A 19,554-nucleotide genomic window follows, 5' to 3' on the forward strand; every position below is an offset into this window, starting at 1 on the left:
GTTTACATATGATCACGACGTTTAGCTTGTAGTTGAAATTGCGATTGCACAACATTTGGCCGGGAAAGGAACTAAAGTGATTTTCGAACGCCACAATTATACAGAGATAGTGTGATACGCATCACAACAAATAAATAATGGCTTGTTTACCTGCAGACAGTAAGTGAGTTATTTTCATAGCAAACTAACAAACTTTGCGAGTGTCATCAAATGTGCCCTATCCTAGTAACTTCTATTTGGCCATTGTGAATGCATAAAATATTCATGTAGTAAAAGATGTCGAGCGGCATTACTAACTAAAAAAAATAACACGTGGTGATGTTAAATAAAATACAACCATTCTGTATCCATCCATTTTCTACCGCTTGTCCCTTTTTATGAGGTTGTATTTTCCCCCCCCAGGTATAGACCCAAAGCCGTACATAGAAATTGTCGGCTTGATTAAAGAACCCCACTTTTATGTTGCCAAGAGTATCACACAGGTCAATCCTTATTTTTCTTTTGCTTGTCTAATTATTACTGTTCTGGAATCTTTACCATCTGTGTGTTTGTTTTTACCACAACAGGGACTTATTCAGAAGTTTCCTCGCAAGTTTGTGGAGCCAACAATTCGACCGTTACTTGAATTTGACTGGCATGCTTACCTATGCAACCAGAAGAGAGTAAGTAGGCCTATAGAGGACAACTACTAAACAGTGCACCTTTTGTCTTAATCTGCAACAAAATTACCATACCAAATTACATCCCGCTCTTAAATTGAATTGTGTGGAAAAGGGTCATCAATGTCATCTTCAAGTTCACCTATAGCACGGGTGTCGAACTCATTTTAGCTCATTTTCCACATGGAGGAAAATCTGTGCACACATGGGCCGGACTATTACAATCATTAGACTTAGACTTAGACTTCCTTTTTATTATCATGGCATTAAAATTAAAAAATAAAGACAACTTCAGATTGTTTTCTTTGTCTTACTTTGGCCAAAAATAGAACAAACACATTCTGAAAATATAACAATATAAATATAGACAAAAATACAGGCAGCGGTAAAGTTTAGATCAGCGGTCCCCAAACTATATACGGCCCGCTAGCGTCCAAAATCCGGCCCGCGGGAAGTCCCTAGTTAAAAAAAATAAATATATACTTTATTTTTTAGTTTTTAATTGTTATTTTTTTAAATCTGCCCTTTCTAATTCATTTTCTACTGCTTGTTACTCTTGGTGTCTCCAATCAATCACCTTGTCTAAAAATGCATTTTCCCATCGATAACGTGGCATCATCGCGCTTGCACCGCAGCGACAAGTGCACGCTCTTTCAGTCAATTAGTGCGCAAGGAATACACTTATAGTGTCCGCCCTGAGATGGGTAGGTTGTGAGTTCAAACCCCGGCCGAGTCATACCAAAGACTATAAAAATGGGACCCATTACCTCCCTGCTTGGCACTCAGCATCAAGGGTTGGAATTGGGGGTTAAATCACCGAAAATGATTCCTGGGCGTGGCCACCGCTGCTGCCCACTGCTCCCCTCACCTCCCAGGGGGTAATCAAGGGTGATGGGTCAAATGCAGAGAATAATTTCGCCACACCTAGTGTGTGTGTGACAATCATTGGCACTTTAACTTTATATATATATATATATATATATATATATATATATATATATACACAGCCCGGCCCCCAGCCACATTGTTTTAACCCAATGTGGCCCTCAAGTCAAAAAGTTTGGGGACCCCAAGTTTAGATCTATGAAGTAAAGAAGAAAGTGAATGAATGTTAATAACTGAATAACATATACATATGCATAACAATATGTTTTCTTTTGTATTATTTTTTATAATGAATTAAGTAACATTTATGACACTCTTTTTCCAAAACACAATATAGAATGTGAGCTATAACAGGATAATGCATACATTTATCTTTTGTTTTCAAAACGGTTACAAAAAAGTGGGACCCCAAAAAGTTACTGTGGGACTCTTATGACTTGACTTTGAAATTCCTAGCGCCAACACTGACGGAATATTGGTGCGTGCAAAACAGCAGCAGGCGGCTGTGGCCTGCGGGCCGGTTCTAATACTAATCGAATATCATCCCGGGGGCCGTAGATAATTCATTCGGGCCCCTATGGGCCAGATCCGGCCAGTGGGCCTTGACTTTGACACCCCTGAACTATAGTGTATACCGGTAAGCATTAATAGAACTTTCTACTGGTGACGTCAATCTACCTTTTGTTGATGTTTAGGAGTTACGTGGCGTAGTATGGGAGTTCTCCAGCAGCGTCATGTGTTTTCTGGATGGTAATTTCATCGGAGATGAGGGGGCTCTTGCCACTTGGGCCGAGAACCAGTGGGGCTTCACGTGCACACCTCCGCAGGCTTCCTGTGTGAAAGAACACTACCTGAAACACCTCCAGTCATCTGGGGCAAGTCTCCACTAAGTTTATTATATCCATCGTAGATTTAATGATATGTAATCGGGAGGTAAATATAGTGCAGGAGAATGTATATTTCCTCTGTTTTTCCATTGCATTTTTAGCATAGGTTTGTCTTCATGGATGTCGAGATTGGAGGAGAGCCTGTGGGGACGTTGTTGTTTGAGGTGAATCATCTAAATGTCTTTACAAAAATACAATGTCCTTCACCATATATTGTTTTCACTCTTATGCAGCTATTCTCAGATGTATGCCCAAAGACATCAATGAACTTTGAGGCTCTCTGCACAGGAGAGCGAGGCCTTTCAACCAGCGGCTACCCGCTCTGCTACAAGGGCTCGCTGTTCCATCGCGTGGTACCCAAAGGCTGGGTGCAAGGCGGAGGTAATAATGATAAATACATGAAATTTAAATGCAATACCAAATGAAATAGGGATTTCTCAACGCTTGAATTCTTTTGGGGATTAATCATGGCGATATAGGGGTATGTTTTGTAAATTAGTCCTTAACAGAGAACTTAAATATATTTGGAAATACAAGTCCTATCCAATAGAATAAAACCACTTGTATGCACATGTATGCAAAATTCTAATCAAAGGTGTCCAAATTATTATCATTTAAAAACATTTCTTGTTCAGTACAAACAGATGCAACCTAATGTGCAGGGACATACACAAATAGGCCTTTTTGCCCTGCATGAGAAAAGTTACCTTCCTGCTGTAGCCCAATTTCTCTTCCATTCAAATAATTACATTTCTCTCTCTATCTCATCAATTGTCCCCAAGAATGTTTTGATATCTGAAGGGCCATTTATTTCAGTTATTGTAAGAATTCTACCCTGACCTGCTCTGCGGCGTTCATTAGCCACGCCTCTTTCCCCTCATGTAGCACAAACGGCTGCAGCCTCCATCTCCTTTGACCTACAAAATCAGACAGACAGGTGATAACAATGTTTGTGCAATCCCTTGACAATATTTGGTAATAAATTAACCACAACATTAGCAGAAAACCAGTTGCTACTAGTTTCCTTAAAGGGGTCATGCAAAGATGTTCATTTTAAAGACCATTTTCAAGCTGTTTTTTGACTGTCTCTTCAGAATGTGCCGTTTTGTGGGCGGTCTTATTTACGTTCCGAAGCCCTCCTTCAGGCCAAGGCTCCATCGACTGCGTCTCTTCCCTGTCAGTCATGTTGTTGCTTTTTGCGCTTCCATTTTGAGTCTACTGATCGATATAAGTTAGAACAACACACTACATTGTACAAAACCCAAAACCAGTGAAGTTGGCACGTTGTGTAAATGGTAAATAAAAACAGAATGCAAGGATTTGCAAATCCTTTTCAACTTATATTCAATTGAATAGACTGCAAAGACAAGATACTTAACAATCGAACTGGTAAACTTTGTTATTTTTTGCAAATATTAGCTCATGTTTAAAACAAAGCTGGCACAAGTGGCAAAAAAGACTGAGAAAGTTGAGGAATGCTCATCAAACACACAAAAATTCCACAGGTGAACAAGCTAATTGGGAACAGTTGGGTGCCATGATTGGCGAAAGGTACATACAGGTTCTGGAGCAACATATGTTGCCATCAAAGCAATGTCTTTTTCATGGACGCCCCTGCTTATTTCAGCAAAACAATGCCAAGCCACATTCTGCACGTGTTACAACAGCTTGGGTTCGTAGTAAAAGAGTGCGGGTATTAGGCTGGCCTGTCTGTAGTCCGGACCTGTCTCCCATTGAAAATGTGTGGCGCATTATGAAGCCTAAAATACCACAACGGAGACCCCGGACTGTTGAACAACTTAAGCTGTATATCAAGCAAGAATGGGAAAAAAATCCACCAGAAAAGCTCCAAAAATTGGTCTCTTCAGTTCCCAGACGTTTACTGAGTGTTGTTAAAAGGAAAGGCCATGTAACACAGTGGTAAAAATGCCCCTGTGCCAACTTTTTTGCAATGTGTTGCTGCCATTAAATTCTAAGTTAATGATTATTTGCAAAAGAAAATTATTTTTGTCAGTTCAAACATTAAATATCTTGTCTTTGCAGTCTATTCAATTGAATATAAGTTGAAAAAAATGTGCAAATCATTGTATTCTGTTTTTATTTACGACAACATGCCAACTTCACCGGTTTTGGGTTTTGTATTAGAAATGGCAACAGCGGAGGATTTTAGCATGCATGTGTATGTACGAGCAAGTCTGCTCAGCAACAGGAGCATCAAGAAAAAGAAGGAACCTATTGACTACAACTGAATACAAATGGTGGACTCACGCAAAGCTTGTTCGGGTAAACCTCTACCATATATGGAGATATGTCTGCTGGCGTAACTTGGGCAAAACACGTCACTAAAGTCTTAAAGTCCCCGCGATTTCACCGCTTGGTTATCACTCTGAAACTCCGAGAGTGTTCAACAATGCTACACATTATCCCAGACACATGGTAAAATGATTTAATTTTTTTGGTTTTGGAGCGCACAAATGAGACTTGTGTGTGTGTGTGTGTGTGTGTGTGTGTGTGTGTGTGTGTGCATGTTCAGAGTTCACATCTAAGCTTGCTGTAATGTTGTGTTTGTTATGATTTGTCACACCAGGTTATATTCTGTGTTTGTGTTAAGTATTATTATTAGGTCCTCCACATCATTGGAATCGCAAACACCACAACATGGCACCATACGAGGGTGTTGTTTGAATAAAAAAAATATTGTTGAGCTATTACCTCCTGGTTATGTTGGTTTGATTATATATATATATATATATATATATATATATATATATATATATATATATATATATATATATATATATATATATATATATATATATATATATATATAAGTTAGGACACACCTTCTCATTTCAATGTGTTTTCTTTATTTTCATGACTATTTACATTGTCGATTGTCACTGAAGGCATCAAAACTATGACACCTGTAAACAGGGGCGCCGAAAAGGGGGGGTAAAGGAGACGGATTCTAGGGGCCCATGATGGAGGGGGGCCCAGAAAGGCCCCTAATGATGATGAAATTATAATACAGAAAAAATAATGACACTGTGTTGGGGGCCCTGTAAAGATTCTTTTCATGGGGCCCAAAATCCCTAGCGGCGCCCCTGCCTGTGAAGTGAAAACCATTTCAGGTGACTACCTCTTGAAGCTCATCAAGAGAATGCCAAGAGTGTGCAAAGCAGTAATCAGAGCAAAGGGTGGCTATTTTGAAGAAACTAGAATATAAAACATGTTTTCAGTTATTTCACCTTTTTTTGTTAAGTACATAACTCCACATGTGTTCATTCATAGTTTTGATGCCTTCAGTGACAATCTACAATGTAAATAGTCATGAAAATAAAGAAAACCCATTGAATGAGAAGGTGTGTCCAAACCTTTGGCCTGTACTGTGTATATATATATATATATATATATATATATATATATATATATATATATATATATATAAATATACACACACACACGCACATTATAGTGTTTTCAAAGTGTGCAGTTTTTTTACTAAAACAGACACTTTTTGTTGAGGCTAGAACCAATCATTCATGTTTACATTGATTCTTGTGTGGAACTCTGCTTCACTATACAAACTTTTCGGTTGTCGAACCAATTCCATTTTTAGATCGAGGTTCCACTGTGCTAATTAGACTGAAAACACCTGGACTAGATACAAGAAGAAGGAGAGAGGGGATTGGACGAAACCAGTGCAAGACAGAGGTGCAACTAATAACACAAACAAGCACATAGGGAACAAAACACAGGGCAACCAGAAACATCATGACAGTACCCTCACACCAAGGGACAGATTCCAGATGTCCCAGACATCTGTTCAAATGTTCAAAATTTTAAAACAGGTTAGGTGGAGGGAGGTCTAGATCCAACATAAACAGTCATTTGGCCAACCAAAATAGGGGAACCTTCTGGAGAAGTCAGGGGCGCCAGCTAGGACAGTAGGGCCAGTGGGGTAGAGACTGCCCAGGGTACCAAGGCCAAGAATGGACTGGAATTAGGCAGTTGCAGGAAATAAGTAGCAACGCTAGGCATAGGGTAGGACGCCAACTGCTCAGTCGGAACAAGAACCTCGTCGGCGAGGCTTTGGGCTGATGCCCAGCCGGAAGAGTAGCCAAGAGAGACAGTGACGAGGTTTTGGGCTGCCACGCAGCTGGAACAGGAAGTGGAGGCGTTTCGCCTTGGGGCTGCCTCGTGCCGTGTCTGGGCTATTGCGGGGCCGGAACTGTAGGCAGAAGCGTCCTGCCTTTAAACCGTCGTGGGGCCCGAACAGGAGGCAGGTGTGCGTCTCCAGCCATACTGCTGCCAGCAGTACTCCCCTCTCCAGGAACGGAGTCTTGACATCCCCGTTGAGCACTGCCGGGGGAAGGAAGGTACGGTAAAAATCATGAATGACTAGCTCCACCCAACCAAGTGAAGTTGATGCCACCACGTGGTAGGCCAGGATAAATGGCCAAACGAGTGCCCAAGTAAGGGTCAGAGATAAACTCACAAGACAAAGAGGACCATTGATTGGTCAAAGTGGTCGGGGGCACTATAATGATCTGACTCTAAATCAGACTCTGGAAGGTTAATTAGCTCATCCTTAGAAACTCCAGGATATGAAAGGTCATAATCATCCCAGAATTTGTGGAACAGAGGATTAGGAACAGCAGTCGAAGTTAAACCAAGCTAGGCTGGTTCATAATCAAAATCACAGTCAGAAAGTAAATTTAAGAGCTCAAGCTCCAAATCATCGAAGTTAGAAGAATTTGAATCACACCAAAATGTAGGGAACAAAGGATAAGAAATATGATCAAGAGTGACAGGGTGATTGGTGAATCTGAAACATTGAGAAACTAGCCAAACTAGAAAAGGGAGAACTAAAGAAAAAAGAAGAAATTTGTAGGGACCTTACTGGTTGTGTATTGGCTATTAATATCATAGGCAGGTTGACAGCATTTAGGGCGGCGGCGAGGATGCTGGCAAGGCTGTTCCTGCTGGGCAGTGTTCATTTTGACAGCAGTTTTTCTTTTTTTCATAGTTCTTTTTATTGATTTTCACATTCACATTAACAAAACATTCCAAACCCTCTTCATCCCCTACCCCTGCTGTCACTCAAAACAAAAAAACAAACAAAAGTAAGAGTACAAAAGTACCCGAAGTAAAAAAAAAAAAAAAAAAAAAAAAGTTCACTACGAGGCACTTGAGACAAAGTAATTGAAAGCTGAAACACACTGTAGACAGCAGTTTTTAATTTTGTTTTAATCATAATCTTTTGACGATAATGTATTTTAGTTTTAGTCATATTTCAGTCGTCTAAATCAGTGGTTCTCAACCTTTTTTCAGTGATGTACCCCCTTTGAACATTTTTTTAATTCAAGTACCCCCTAATCAGAGCAAAGCATTTTTGGTTGAAAAAAAGAGATAACAAAGTAAAATACAGCACTATGTCATCAGTTTCTGATTTATTAAATTGTATAACAGTGCAAAATATTGCTAATTTGTAGTGGTCTTTCTTGAACTATTTGGAAAAAAAGATATAAAAATAACTAAAAACTTGTTGAAAAATAAACAAATGATTCAATTATAAATAAAGATTTCTACACATAGAAGTAATCATCAACTTAAAGTGCCCTCTTTGGGGATTGTAATAGAGATCCATCTGGATTCATGAACTTAATTCTAAACATTTCTTCACAAAAAAAGAAATCTTTAACATCAATATTTATGGAACATGTCCACAAAAAAATCTAGCTGTCAACACTGAATATTGCATTGTTGCATTGTAATGAATGGAATAGCCTACTTGATTTGATGTTCAGTTTATGAACTTACATTCATATTTTGTTGAAGTATTATTCAATACATATATGGGACGGCGTGGCGCAGTGGGAGAGTAGCCGTGCGCAACCCGAGGGTCCCTGGTTCAATCCCCACCTAGTACCAACCTCGTCATGTCCGTTGTGTCCTGAGCAAGACACTTCACCCTTGCTCCTGATGGGTGCTGGTTAGCGCCTTGCATGGCAGCTCCCTCCGTCAGTGTGTGAATGGGTAAATGTGGAAGTAGTGTCAAAGCGCTTTGAGTACCTTGAAGGTAGAAAAGCGCTATACAAGTACAACCCATTTATCATTATTTATATATTTATAAAGGATTTTTGAATTGTTGCTGTTTTTAGAATATTTAAAAAAAAATCTCATGTACCCCTTGGCATACCTTCAAGTACCCCCAGGGGTACGCATACCCCCATTTGAGAACCACTGGTCTAAATAATGTCGAACAACCCATTTTTGGAAATGTCTTGAAACCACTTTTTTTTTTTTAGAATTTTGCAGAACAGCTCAAAAACTAACTTCACAATAAGATCCTGCACTGATGAATATTTCAATGAGTACATTTTACACTAACTTTACTGTGTGTTATTATTTTAGCTGAAAAAAAAAAAAAAATCAAATGTTGAATAATATATGACTAAAATGGTCATATGAAGAAACTAATTTTAATCTATATTTTGTATAACACATTGTAACTAGAAGAAGCAATTCCTGAAGGAATTGCGTGTGAATGCTCCAATGCTGAAGTTAAACTGAAATGCTGACAGAATGTAGTATGACTGTAAGAATCGTTTGAATGTTGGAATGGTTTGGTTGTTGAAGAGCTGACACTGAACTGAAATGCTAATATGATGTAGGATGAATGTTGAAATGGGTTGAATGTTGAAATTGTTTAAATGCTGATATGGTTTGAATGTTGGAATGGTTTGAATGTTGAAGAGTTTGAATTTCCAGGAAAAACAGAATTTGGTTTGGAACTTTGGAATGTGTTAGTTTGAATGTCCAGGATGAGTGGAATGTGTTGATGTTGGAATGGTTTAAATAGGTTGAAAAATGTGGTAATTGTGCAACTTGGAAAAATGTCCTATTCATTTCAATGGGAACTTTCTGGAAATTTGGGAGTTTTTGGAAAAGTGGGATTTTTAAAAAATGATTAGGAGCATGAATGTCCTAAATAAGCTGAATTGGTTGGTGTTGGAATTGTTTAAATCGGGCAAGAAACGTTGAAGTAGTAAATGGTATTAGGGAATTTCGGGAAAATCTGGAATTTTTCTGAACTTGGAAAAAGGGTAGTATGAATTTCCAGAATTATTCAAATACCTACATGTGTGTTGACTTTTGTTGGACTGACACATGACGACTGAAAAACTGCGACCGACAAAACCTACAGGTCTACCTGTGTTGGCCCTGTGAGGAGGTGGCGACTTGTCCAGGGTGTACCCCGCCTTCGGCCCGAGTGCAGCTGGGATAGGCTCCAGCACCCCCGCGACCCCGAAAGGGACAAGCGGTAGAAAATGTGTTAGTTAGCAATGTATCTCAAAGGGTTATGGGGGGATTTTGATGAGTCTTTCAGCAAATGTCAGAAATGGGTCAAGTTTTTTCAATATGATAATTTGAGTTTGTAATGGTTAATTAAAATAAATATATTCATTGAAAATACCTCGCTGTGATTTTAGAATAATTGTAACAATCAATCTCAATCAATCAATCTTTATTTATATAGCCCTAAATCACAAGTGTCTCAAAGGGCTGCACAAGCCACAACGACATCCTCGGTACAAAGCCCACATACGGGCAAGGAAAAACTCACCCCAGTGGGACGTCGATGTGAATGACTATGAGAAACCTTGGAGAGGACCGCATATGTGGGTAACCCCCCCCCCTCTAGGGGAGACCGAAAGCAATGGATGTCGAGTGGGTCTGACATAATATTGTGAGAGTCCAGTCCATAGTGGATCCAACATAATAGTAAAAGTCCAGTCCATAGTGGGGCCAGCAGGACACCATCCCGAGCGGAGACGGGTCAGCAGCGCAGAGATGTTCCCTGCCGATGCACAGGCGAGCGGTCCACCCCGGGTCCCGACTCTGGACAGCCAGCACTTCATCCATGGCCACCGGACCTGTGCACCCCCGCCCCTCAAGGAAAAGGGGAGCAGAGGAGAAAAGAAAAGAAACGGCAGATCAACTGGTCTAACAGGGGGGCTATTTAAAGGCTAGAGTATACAAATGAGTTTTAAGATGGGACTTAAATGCTTCTACTGAGGTAGCATCTCTAATTGTTCCCGGGAGGGCATTCCATAGTACTGGAGCCCGAATAGAAAACGCTCTATAGCCCGCAGACTTTTTTTGGGCTCTGGGAATCACTAATAAGCCGGAGTTCTTTGAAAGCAGATTTCTTGCCGGGACATATGGTACAATGCAATCGACAAGATAGGACGGAGCTAGACCGTGCAGTATTTTATACGTAAGTATAAAATGATTAATACAATAATAATTGTATTAATCATTTTTGTAATGGCTGGTCTTTTTTTGGCTTGAACACCAGCCCCGGAAATTGGTGCCTGCTAATGTTGTGGCCATTTAGAACAATATCATACAGGATGTTTAATAAGGATTTCTACTTAAACTTTTTTCAGATATTTCCCCAGGTAGTAGAGGAAATGGAGGGGAGTCCATCTATGGACCAACCTTTGAAGGTAAGGAGAGAAGCAGTTCTGCAGTATTATACTTAACATTTACCGCCTGCTTTCAGATGAGAGCTTTGCTCATTCTCACTCAAAGCGGGCAATTCTCGGAATGGCCAATAAGGGCCCCCACAGCAATGGCTCCCAGTTCTACATCACCCTGCAGTCAACGTTATGGATGGACAGAGCATACGTTCCTTTTGGGTTTGTTTTCATACATAAATGAATAATTATATACGCTTATATACTATGTATACATATTTTTTCCCCAATGCAGTCAAGTGGTTGAGGGTGTGGATGTCCTCAAGAGATTAGAGGAGATCCCGACTGTCAATCAGAGACCCAAGCATGAATGTAGAGTGGTAAACTGTGGTGTGCTTGAGGTATAGCTGCTGTTATATGAAAAACAACAACAATAAAGAACAAATAAAAACAATGTTATAAGGAACACATTTTTCTAAGACAAACCAAACAGTCCAGTTGCAATATGGATTGAATGCCCTAAGACAAGGGTGTCAAACTCATTTTAGCTCGGGGGCCACATGGAGGAAAATCTATTTCCAAGTGGGCCGGACTGGTAAACTCATGTCATGATAACTTAAAAATAAAGACAACTTCATATTGTTTTCTTTGTTTAAAAATAGAACAAGTACAATCTGAAAACATACAAATCATAATGTTGTTGTTTTTTTACACTTACATGTTGCTGTTCATAGTAGTCTATCTTCATTTGTTGTGATTTATAATTTCTGAATAAATGATGTGATAATGTTCATCATTCAAATAGGTGTGAGTCTGGCAGAGTTTTAAAATGCTATCATTGGTGTACAATTTTAATCTATCAGAAGATGTAATAAATAGTAGAATCAAAATCAAATTACAGCATGTTATTAATGTAATTTACTCATTTTCCTCAACTGATGTACTAACATCATGTGGTTTATTCTGTACATATGTAGCATCATCTACAACAAAACCTGTGAATTTGGACTCATTTCATGAATCACACATGAAGTTAGAAGGGGATACATGTTATTTCAGCATATTTATGTGCGCCCAGATGATGTGTCCCCAGTCCTCTATCTTAACCGGGCACATAGCTCCGCCCCCTCTGAAGTCATGCGCACTCCTGTGGTAGGGGATACAAATAATTGTTATTGCGACATCCAGTGGAAACATTTAGAAGAGCAGTTTGTTTCATTCAGAAATTACAGCTAATTTTTGTACTTACCAAAATCATATCGCGGGCCGGATAAAAGCTGTTCGTGGCCCGTGGGCTATAGTCTTGATTTAATACTGATATTGTTCTGGTTACCAGTCACCAGCACAATGTCATATACAGTTTCACTATCAATAAAATACCAGATTCTGGTATATATGATAGTGATACGGTATTGTGATCGGACCGCCCACCTCTACCCATCAATACTAGTGAAGAAGAAGAGTAGAATACACCCTATTTTCTTGAATATAAACAGACTCATGGCCCAAAATTGTGCCAAATTGAGAAAATCAAGAAATAGTTTAAAGATGGTAAGGTTCACATTATATCCTTCTCTGGGACCAAGTTTGATGACTGAATGACTCTGACATAGAAATGGTAAACTACTGAGTCATCAGAAATGACAGAAACCGGCACAGAGGTTGTGAATGCATGTATGTTCATAACGATATACGATATAATACTCGCCCAGATCTCCATCACAGCTCTCAAAACTGTATGGGTAGAAGAAATACTTGAACGCGCTAAAAATGTATGTATGGCACTGTCTATAGACCCCTCGACCAGAATTATTTCTATAATCTGTTTGAGGAGAGCTTAGTGAAAAGGTGACGGTACGGAGAAGAATCTTCTTGGGGATATAAACACCAATATGTCACGAAAAGATAAACCCATTTTTAAAACCTTCACTAAGCTCTGCGATCAACATGGCCTTACTTAGCTCATTAGCTAGGCTGACCATATTCTGAAATCCAAAAAGAGGACATATACTGTATATGCGTGCCAAGGCGGGCAGCACGCCAAGGTGAAAATTTGCCAATGATACTTGAACTTGCTTTATAAATAATATATGTATTTGGATGGGTCCCATGGACCCCATCAAGTCATAAAAATGGGGTCCCACAGTAAATATTTGGGGTCCCACTTTTTTGTAAGCGTTTTGAAAACAAATGATAAACGTATGCATTGTCCTGTTATATCTTACATTCTATATTGTGTTTTGGAAAAAGGTTGTCATAAACGTTACTTAATTCATTAAAAGAAATAATACAAAAAGAAGTCAAATTTGTATGCATATGTAAATTTATTCAGTGATAAACATTCATTCACTTTCTTCTTTCCTTCATGGTTCTAAACTTTACCGCTGCTGGTAGTTTTTTCTATGTTTTTATTTAATAAGTTGTAGGTGTATTTATTTCAGTATAAAAGTGTAAAAAGTGTTTTGCTTGGGTCATGAAATGATGATAATGGTGTGCCAGGGCATACATACATTTTATATTAAACGCTTAAAGCTCTGGAGTCTACATCAACTTCAGATCTATTCCTCATTTCAAAATGTTTTAGTTTTTTTTATGTTGTTTTTTTGTGTGTTTATTTTCCGCCCTTTTCTGTCAAACACAACTTTGTTTTTTTATGGCAAACACACAAAATATGCAAAATCTTCCACCAAAAATATTTTTCAAAGTGGAATATTTGATGTGACGTAATCAGAACCTTGAATAGGTCAACAATTCATAATAACATTGATTTTGATTCAAAATTATGTTTTGATCAATGACAGTTTGAAAGAAAGAAAACCAGCTTTGTTTTATTAGTCAACATTGCAACTTTTTCTAAATTACATTTCACCTTTAAGCTTTTTTATTTCACTTTTGTTATGTTTTTGTTTATTTTAATAGTATTTTTAGAATGTGCCGTGGGCCTTTAAAACATTAGCTGTGGGCCGCAAATGGTAAAAAAAAAAAAATCTGCGTCCTTTCTGATTTCAATGCGTTAAAAAGACACAAAAAGTGCGTTAACGCCAACACTGCTTGACGGTATAACAAAATAAGTTACACTTATATTCTGTAACATTCACAGTTTTGGAAAAAAGTGCAGAGGTAGAAATATTCAAAATAACCTAAATTTTAATTTCCCCTCTGGGATTAATAAAGTATTTCTGATTCTGATTGTATATATATATATATATATATATATATATATATATATATATATATATATATATATATATATGAGGTGGGGGGGTATATTGTAGCGTCCCGGAAGAGTTAGTGCTGCAAGGGGTTCTGGGTATTTGTTCTGTTGTGTTCATGTTGTGTTACGGTGCGGATGTTCTCCCGAAATGTGTTTGTCATTCTTGTTTGGTGTGGGTTCACAGTGTGGTGCATATTTGTAACAGTGTTAAAGTTGTTTATACGGCCACCCTCAGTGTGACCTGTATGGCTGTTGACCAAGTATGCTTGCATTGACTTGTGTGTGTGAAGAGCCATAGATAGTATGTAACTGGGCCGGCACGTAAAGGCAGTGCCTTCAAGGCACGCCCCCAATATTGTTGTCCGATTGGAAATCGGGAGAAATCCGGGAGATTGGTTGCCCCGGGAGATTTCCGAGAGGGGCACTGATATTCGAGAGTCTCCCGGGAAAATCGGGAGGGTTGGCAAGTATGTCAATCAATCACTCCTTCGCTCTCTCACTCTCTCTGTCTCTGCCCCTCCCTCACGAATGCGACTGCGTGCGCACACCTTCACAATTTGTTTTGTTTTTAACCCCTTCTTAACCCTGGACGTACACTGAAAATACACGCAACCCTGACTCAAAATGCCGGACATTTGAGGCATTTAAGAAACCCCGCCCGGACAGCCCCGCAAAAGAGGACATGTCCGGGGAAAAGAGGACGTATGGTCAGTCTAACTTAACAACCAACTAAGCTATGGCTACAAACTCAAAACCATGTATCATAATATTAGGCCCTTTTCCACCAAAAGTTCAGGGGAAAAACAGACATTAGGTGAACTTTTTAGTTAGTTTACTAAAAAGTAATTAATTGAAATACAAAGCAATAATATACAAAACGATATGATTTATAAAATAAAGTGTACTTAATTGTTAATAAAATGTCAGGCTTTTGTCCGCGATGTCCCAAAGTCAGAAAGTCGTCCTCTCTGTAAATTTGAATTCATGAGGGCCGGGCAATTCCTTTTGGTCCATTTCATCTGTAAATAGCAATATGCAAATAATAAATGTCAGTTTTTATCTTACGCCGACAACACAAACACATCGGCGTTAACGTTAGCTTGTTAGCATTAGCTTTCTGTTCACTCGGGATGAGGTTAATAACTACACACATGAAGTGTCACTGACTACTTTTACAACATTTAATAAAGTAAATTGTTATTATTTGATGTTATTTACCTTCATTCCACTCATTTGCTGCCTACTTTAGTTCACATTTATCCAATGAAGTCGGAGTAGCAAGGTCGCCGCTTCAAGTCCGACTTCATACTCCTCAGTAAATACATTTAAAAGAGTCCGTCCACTTCTTGTAACTTCACGTCTTGAAATGAAGTTTGTAAAAATAATAAACAACATTAAACTGCATAGAGTTTAAAGACTATGGCTGAGTAAAAACACTCTAAAATAGTTACACTGACCAGCGTTGTTCAGCACACAGATGCCCCATAAAAGTTCCTACATTTGAAAAACTCCTTTTGTTCTTTTTTCTCTCCGTTGTCAAGTTTGTTGTACAAAACTCAAAACCAGTGAAGTTGGCATGTTGTGTAATTCGTAAATAAAAACAGAATACAGTGATTTGCAAATCCTTTTCAACTTATATTAAATTGAATACACTGCAAAGACAAGATATTTTATGTTTGAACTGAGAATTTTTTTTTTTGTTGCAAATAATCATTAACTAAGAATTTAATGGCAGCAAAACATTGCAAAAAAGTTTGCATAGGGGCATTTTTACCACTGTGTTACATGGCCTTTCCTTTTAACAACACTCAGTAAACGTTTGGGAACTGAGGAGACCAATTTTTGAAGCTTTTCAGGTGGAATTCTTTCCCATTCTTGCTTGATGTACAGCTTAAGTTGTTCAACAGTTGTGGTATTTTAAGCTTCACAACATACAGTTAGGTCCATAAATATTTGGACATTGACACAATTTTCAGTATTCCAGCTCTGTACAACACCACAATGGATTTGAAATGAAACAATCAAGATGTGCTTTAAGTACAGACTTTGAGCTTAAATTTGAGGGTATTTACATCCAACTCAGGTGAACGGTGTAGGAATTACAACACATTTTATATGTGCCTTCCACTTTTTAAGGGACCAAAAGTAATTGGACAATTGGCTCCTCAGCTGTTCCATGGCCAGATGTGTGTTATTCCCTTGTTTTTTTCATTTACTTAATTTACAAAGAACAGATAAAAGGCCTAGATGTCATTTCAAGAGTGGTATATTAGTTTGGAATCTGGGGAGGTCACCTCTCAATATGAAGTCCAAAGAGCTGTCCATATCAGTGAAGCAAGCCATCATTGGGCTGAAAAATCAAAACAAAGCTATCAGAGAGATAGCAAAAACATGAGGTGTGGCCAAATCAACGGTTTGGTACATTCTTAAAAAGAGAGAGCGCACTGCTAAGCTCGGCAACACCCAAAGACCTGGAAGACCACGGAAAACAAGTGTAGTGGATGACAGACAAATACCTTTCCTTGTCAAGAAAAAGCCCTTCACAACAGTTGGCCAGATGAAGAAAACTCCAAGAGGTAGGTGTATCTGTGTCCAAGTCAACAATTATGAGAAGACTTCACCAGAGGAAATACAGAGGCTTCATCACAAAGCGTAAACCATTGGTGAGCCTCAAAAACAGGAAGGCCAGATTAGAGTTTGCCAAGAAACATGTAAAAGAGCCTGTGCAGTTCTGGAACAACAACGTATGGCCAGATGAGACAAAGATCAACTTGTAGCAGAATGATGGAAAGAGAAGAGTATGCAGAAGGCAAGGAACTGCTCAGGATCCAAAGCATACCACCTCATCAATGAAGCATAGTGGTTTTAGTGGCATGCATGGCTGCCAGTGGAACTGGATCTTTTATATTTATTGATGATGTGACAGCTGACAAAAGCAGCAGAATTAATTCTGAAGTGTTTGGGGCAATATTATCTGCTCATATTCAGCCTAATGCTTCAAAACTCATTGGGCGGCGCTTCACAATGCAGATGGTCAATGACCTTAAGCATACTGCGAAAGCAACCAAAGAGTTTTTTAAGGCAAAGAAATGGAATGTTCTGCAATGGCCAAGTCAATCACCTGACCTGAATCCCATCGAGCATGAATTTCACTTGCTGAAGACGAAACTGAAGGGAAAATGCCCAAAGAACAAGCAGGAAGTGAAGACCGCTGCAACAGAGGCCCGGCAGAGCATCACCATGGACCAAACCCAGCGTCTGGTGATGTCTATGTGTTCCACACTTCAGGCTGTCATTGACTTCAAAGGATTTGCAACAAAGTATTAAAAAGTGACAATTTGATTTATGATTATGTTAGTTTGTCCAATTACTTTTGGTCCCTTAAAAAGTGGAAGGCACATATAAAATGTGTTGTAATTCCTACACCGTTCACCTGAGTTGGATGTAAATACCCTCAAATTAAAGCTCAAAGTCTGCACTTAAAGCACATCTTGATTGTTTCATTTCAAATCCATTGTGGTGTTGTACAGAGCTGGAATACTGAAAATTGTGTCAATGTCCAAATATTTATGGACCTAACTGTATGTTGCTCCAAAACCTGTATGTACCTTTCAGCATTAATGGTGCCTTCCCAGATGTGTAAGTTACCCATACCTTGGGCACTAATACACCCCCATACCATCACAGATGCTGGCTTTTGAACTTTGTGCCTATAACAGTCCGGATGGTTCTTTTTCTATTTGGTCCAGAGAACACAACATCCACAGTTTCCAAAAACAATTTGAAATGTGGACTCGTCAGACCACAGAACACTTTTCCACTTTGCATCAATTCATCTTAGATGAGCTCAGGCCCAGCGAAGCTGGCGGCATTTCTGGGTGTTGTTGAAAAATGGTGTTGGCTTTGCATAGTAGAGTTTTAACTTGCACTTACAGATGTAGCGACAAACTGTTGTACTGACAGTGTTTTTCTGAAGTGTTCCTGAGCCCATGTGGTGATATCCATTACACCAGTGGTTCTCAAACTTTTTTTGTCATCCCCCACTTTGGACAAGGGGGAGTTTTCAAGCCCCACCTGCCCCCATCGCCCCAACAGAGCGCTAATGCCAAGCTTTAACATTTTCAAATTTATTGAACATCAAGTTGTATACATTCGAACTCAATAACATAAAATAACATTAAGTTCAATAATAAATAAAATAACTGTGCAGCTGTGGTATAACTTGCATCAAGTTCAATAATAAATAAAACAAAAGTGTTATAACTTGCATCAAGTTCAATAATAAATAAAAAAAAGTGTTATAATTTGCATCACGTTCAATAATACATAAAAAAAACTGTTATAACTTGCATCAAGTTCAATAATAAATCAAAAAAAGTGTTATAACTTGCATCATGTTCAATAATAAATCAAATAAAAGTGTTATAACTTGCATCAAGTTCAATAATAAATCAAAAAAAGTGTTATAACTTGCATCAAGTTCAATAATAAATCAAAAAAGTGTTATAACTTGCATCAAGTTCAATAATAAATAAAAAAAAGTGTTATAACTTGCATCAAGTTCAATAATAAATCAAATAACTTGCATCAAGTTCAATAATAAATCAAAAAAGTGTTATAACTTGCATCAAGTTCAATAATAAATAAAACAAGTGTTATAACTTGCATCAAGTTCAATAATAAAAAAAGTGTTATAACTTGCATCAAGTTCAATAATAAATCAAATAAAAGTGTTATAACTTGCATCGAGTTCAATAATAAATCAAATAACTTGCATCAAGTTCAATAATAAATCAAAAAAAGTGTTATAACTTGCATCAAGTTCAATAATAAATAAAACAAAAGTGTTATAACTTGCATCAAGTTCAATAATAAATAAAAAAAAGTGTTATAACTTGCATCAAGTTCAATAATAAATCAAAAAAAGTGTTATAACTTGCATCAAGTTCAATAATAAATAAAACAAAAGTGTTATAACATGCATCAAGTTCAATAATAAATCAAAAAAAGTGTTAAAACTTGCATCAAGTTCAATAATAAATCAAATAACTTGCATCAAGTTCAATAATAAATACAATAAAAGTGTCACTTTGCAATCTTTGAAGAAAAAAAAAAAGAGGAGCTATGCATTTGGCAAGACAGGGCAAGTGACAGCACTTTCCCCCAGGAGAGCCACCTTGCTTAACTGTGAAACAGCACGGCTGTATGATCAGCTCATATTTCCTCACACAGTGCAGAGAACAGTCACGCTTTGGTCGTGTTTTGATCAAATTTACCGCGCTCACAACATCTGTTAAAACCTCATTGAATTCGGGGCTGAGCTGCCTTGACGCTAGTGCTTCCCGGTGAATGACACAGTGTGTGCCCGTCACATTTTTGTTTCTCTGCAGGCGCTGGCTCTGGCTCGACGACCTTTGAGGTGC

The 19,554-nt window shown here is 38.4% G+C and overlaps 1 protein-coding gene across 3 annotated transcripts; it reads left to right on the forward strand.

Annotated features, from left to right (window-relative positions):
- Positions 1-5: 5 nt before the first annotated feature.
- Positions 6-11,875, forward strand: ppil6 (peptidylprolyl isomerase (cyclophilin)-like 6). Of its 3 annotated transcripts, XM_061929635.2 has the most exons (10): positions 6-159; positions 403-482; positions 567-662; positions 2,240-2,419; positions 2,533-2,595; positions 2,665-2,812; positions 6,051-6,145; positions 10,888-10,947; positions 11,004-11,139; positions 11,213-11,869. In XM_061929635.2, exons 1-10 carry the CDS (start codon positions 138-140, stop codon positions 11,248-11,250), a joined length of 918 nt encoding a protein of 305 aa, XP_061785619.1. In that variant the 5' UTR covers positions 6-137; the 3' UTR covers positions 11,251-11,869. The 3 variants fall into 3 exon arrangements, with proteins under 3 accessions (XP_061785619.1, XP_061785621.1, XP_061785620.1); XM_061929637.2 differs by lacking the exons at positions 2,533-2,595; positions 6,051-6,145 and adding an exon at positions 3,317-3,368 and having other exon boundaries at positions 2,720-2,812; positions 11,213-11,875; XM_061929636.2 differs by lacking the exon at positions 6,051-6,145 and having other exon boundaries at positions 11,213-11,855.
- The last annotated feature ends 7,679 nt before the right edge of the window (positions 11,876-19,554 follow it).

This window comes from Nerophis lumbriciformis, linkage group LG34 (genome assembly GCF_033978685.3).
Source record: "Nerophis lumbriciformis linkage group LG34, RoL_Nlum_v2.1, whole genome shotgun sequence".
NCBI lineage: Eukaryota > Metazoa > Chordata > Actinopteri > Syngnathiformes > Syngnathidae > Nerophis > Nerophis lumbriciformis.

Bases quoted from the DNA above. Each gene is read 5' to 3' on its own strand.
- ppil6 (XM_061929635.2), top strand. From the start codon at position 138: ATGGCTTGTTTACCTGCAGACA. The intron at 483-566 runs GTCAATCCTTAT...TTACCACAACAG, and splicing joins TTGCCAAGAGTATCACACAG to GGACTTATTCAGAAGTTTCC. The intron at 2,420-2,532 runs GCAAGTCTCCAC...TTGCATTTTTAG, and splicing joins AACACCTCCAGTCATCTGGG to CATAGGTTTGTCTTCATGGA.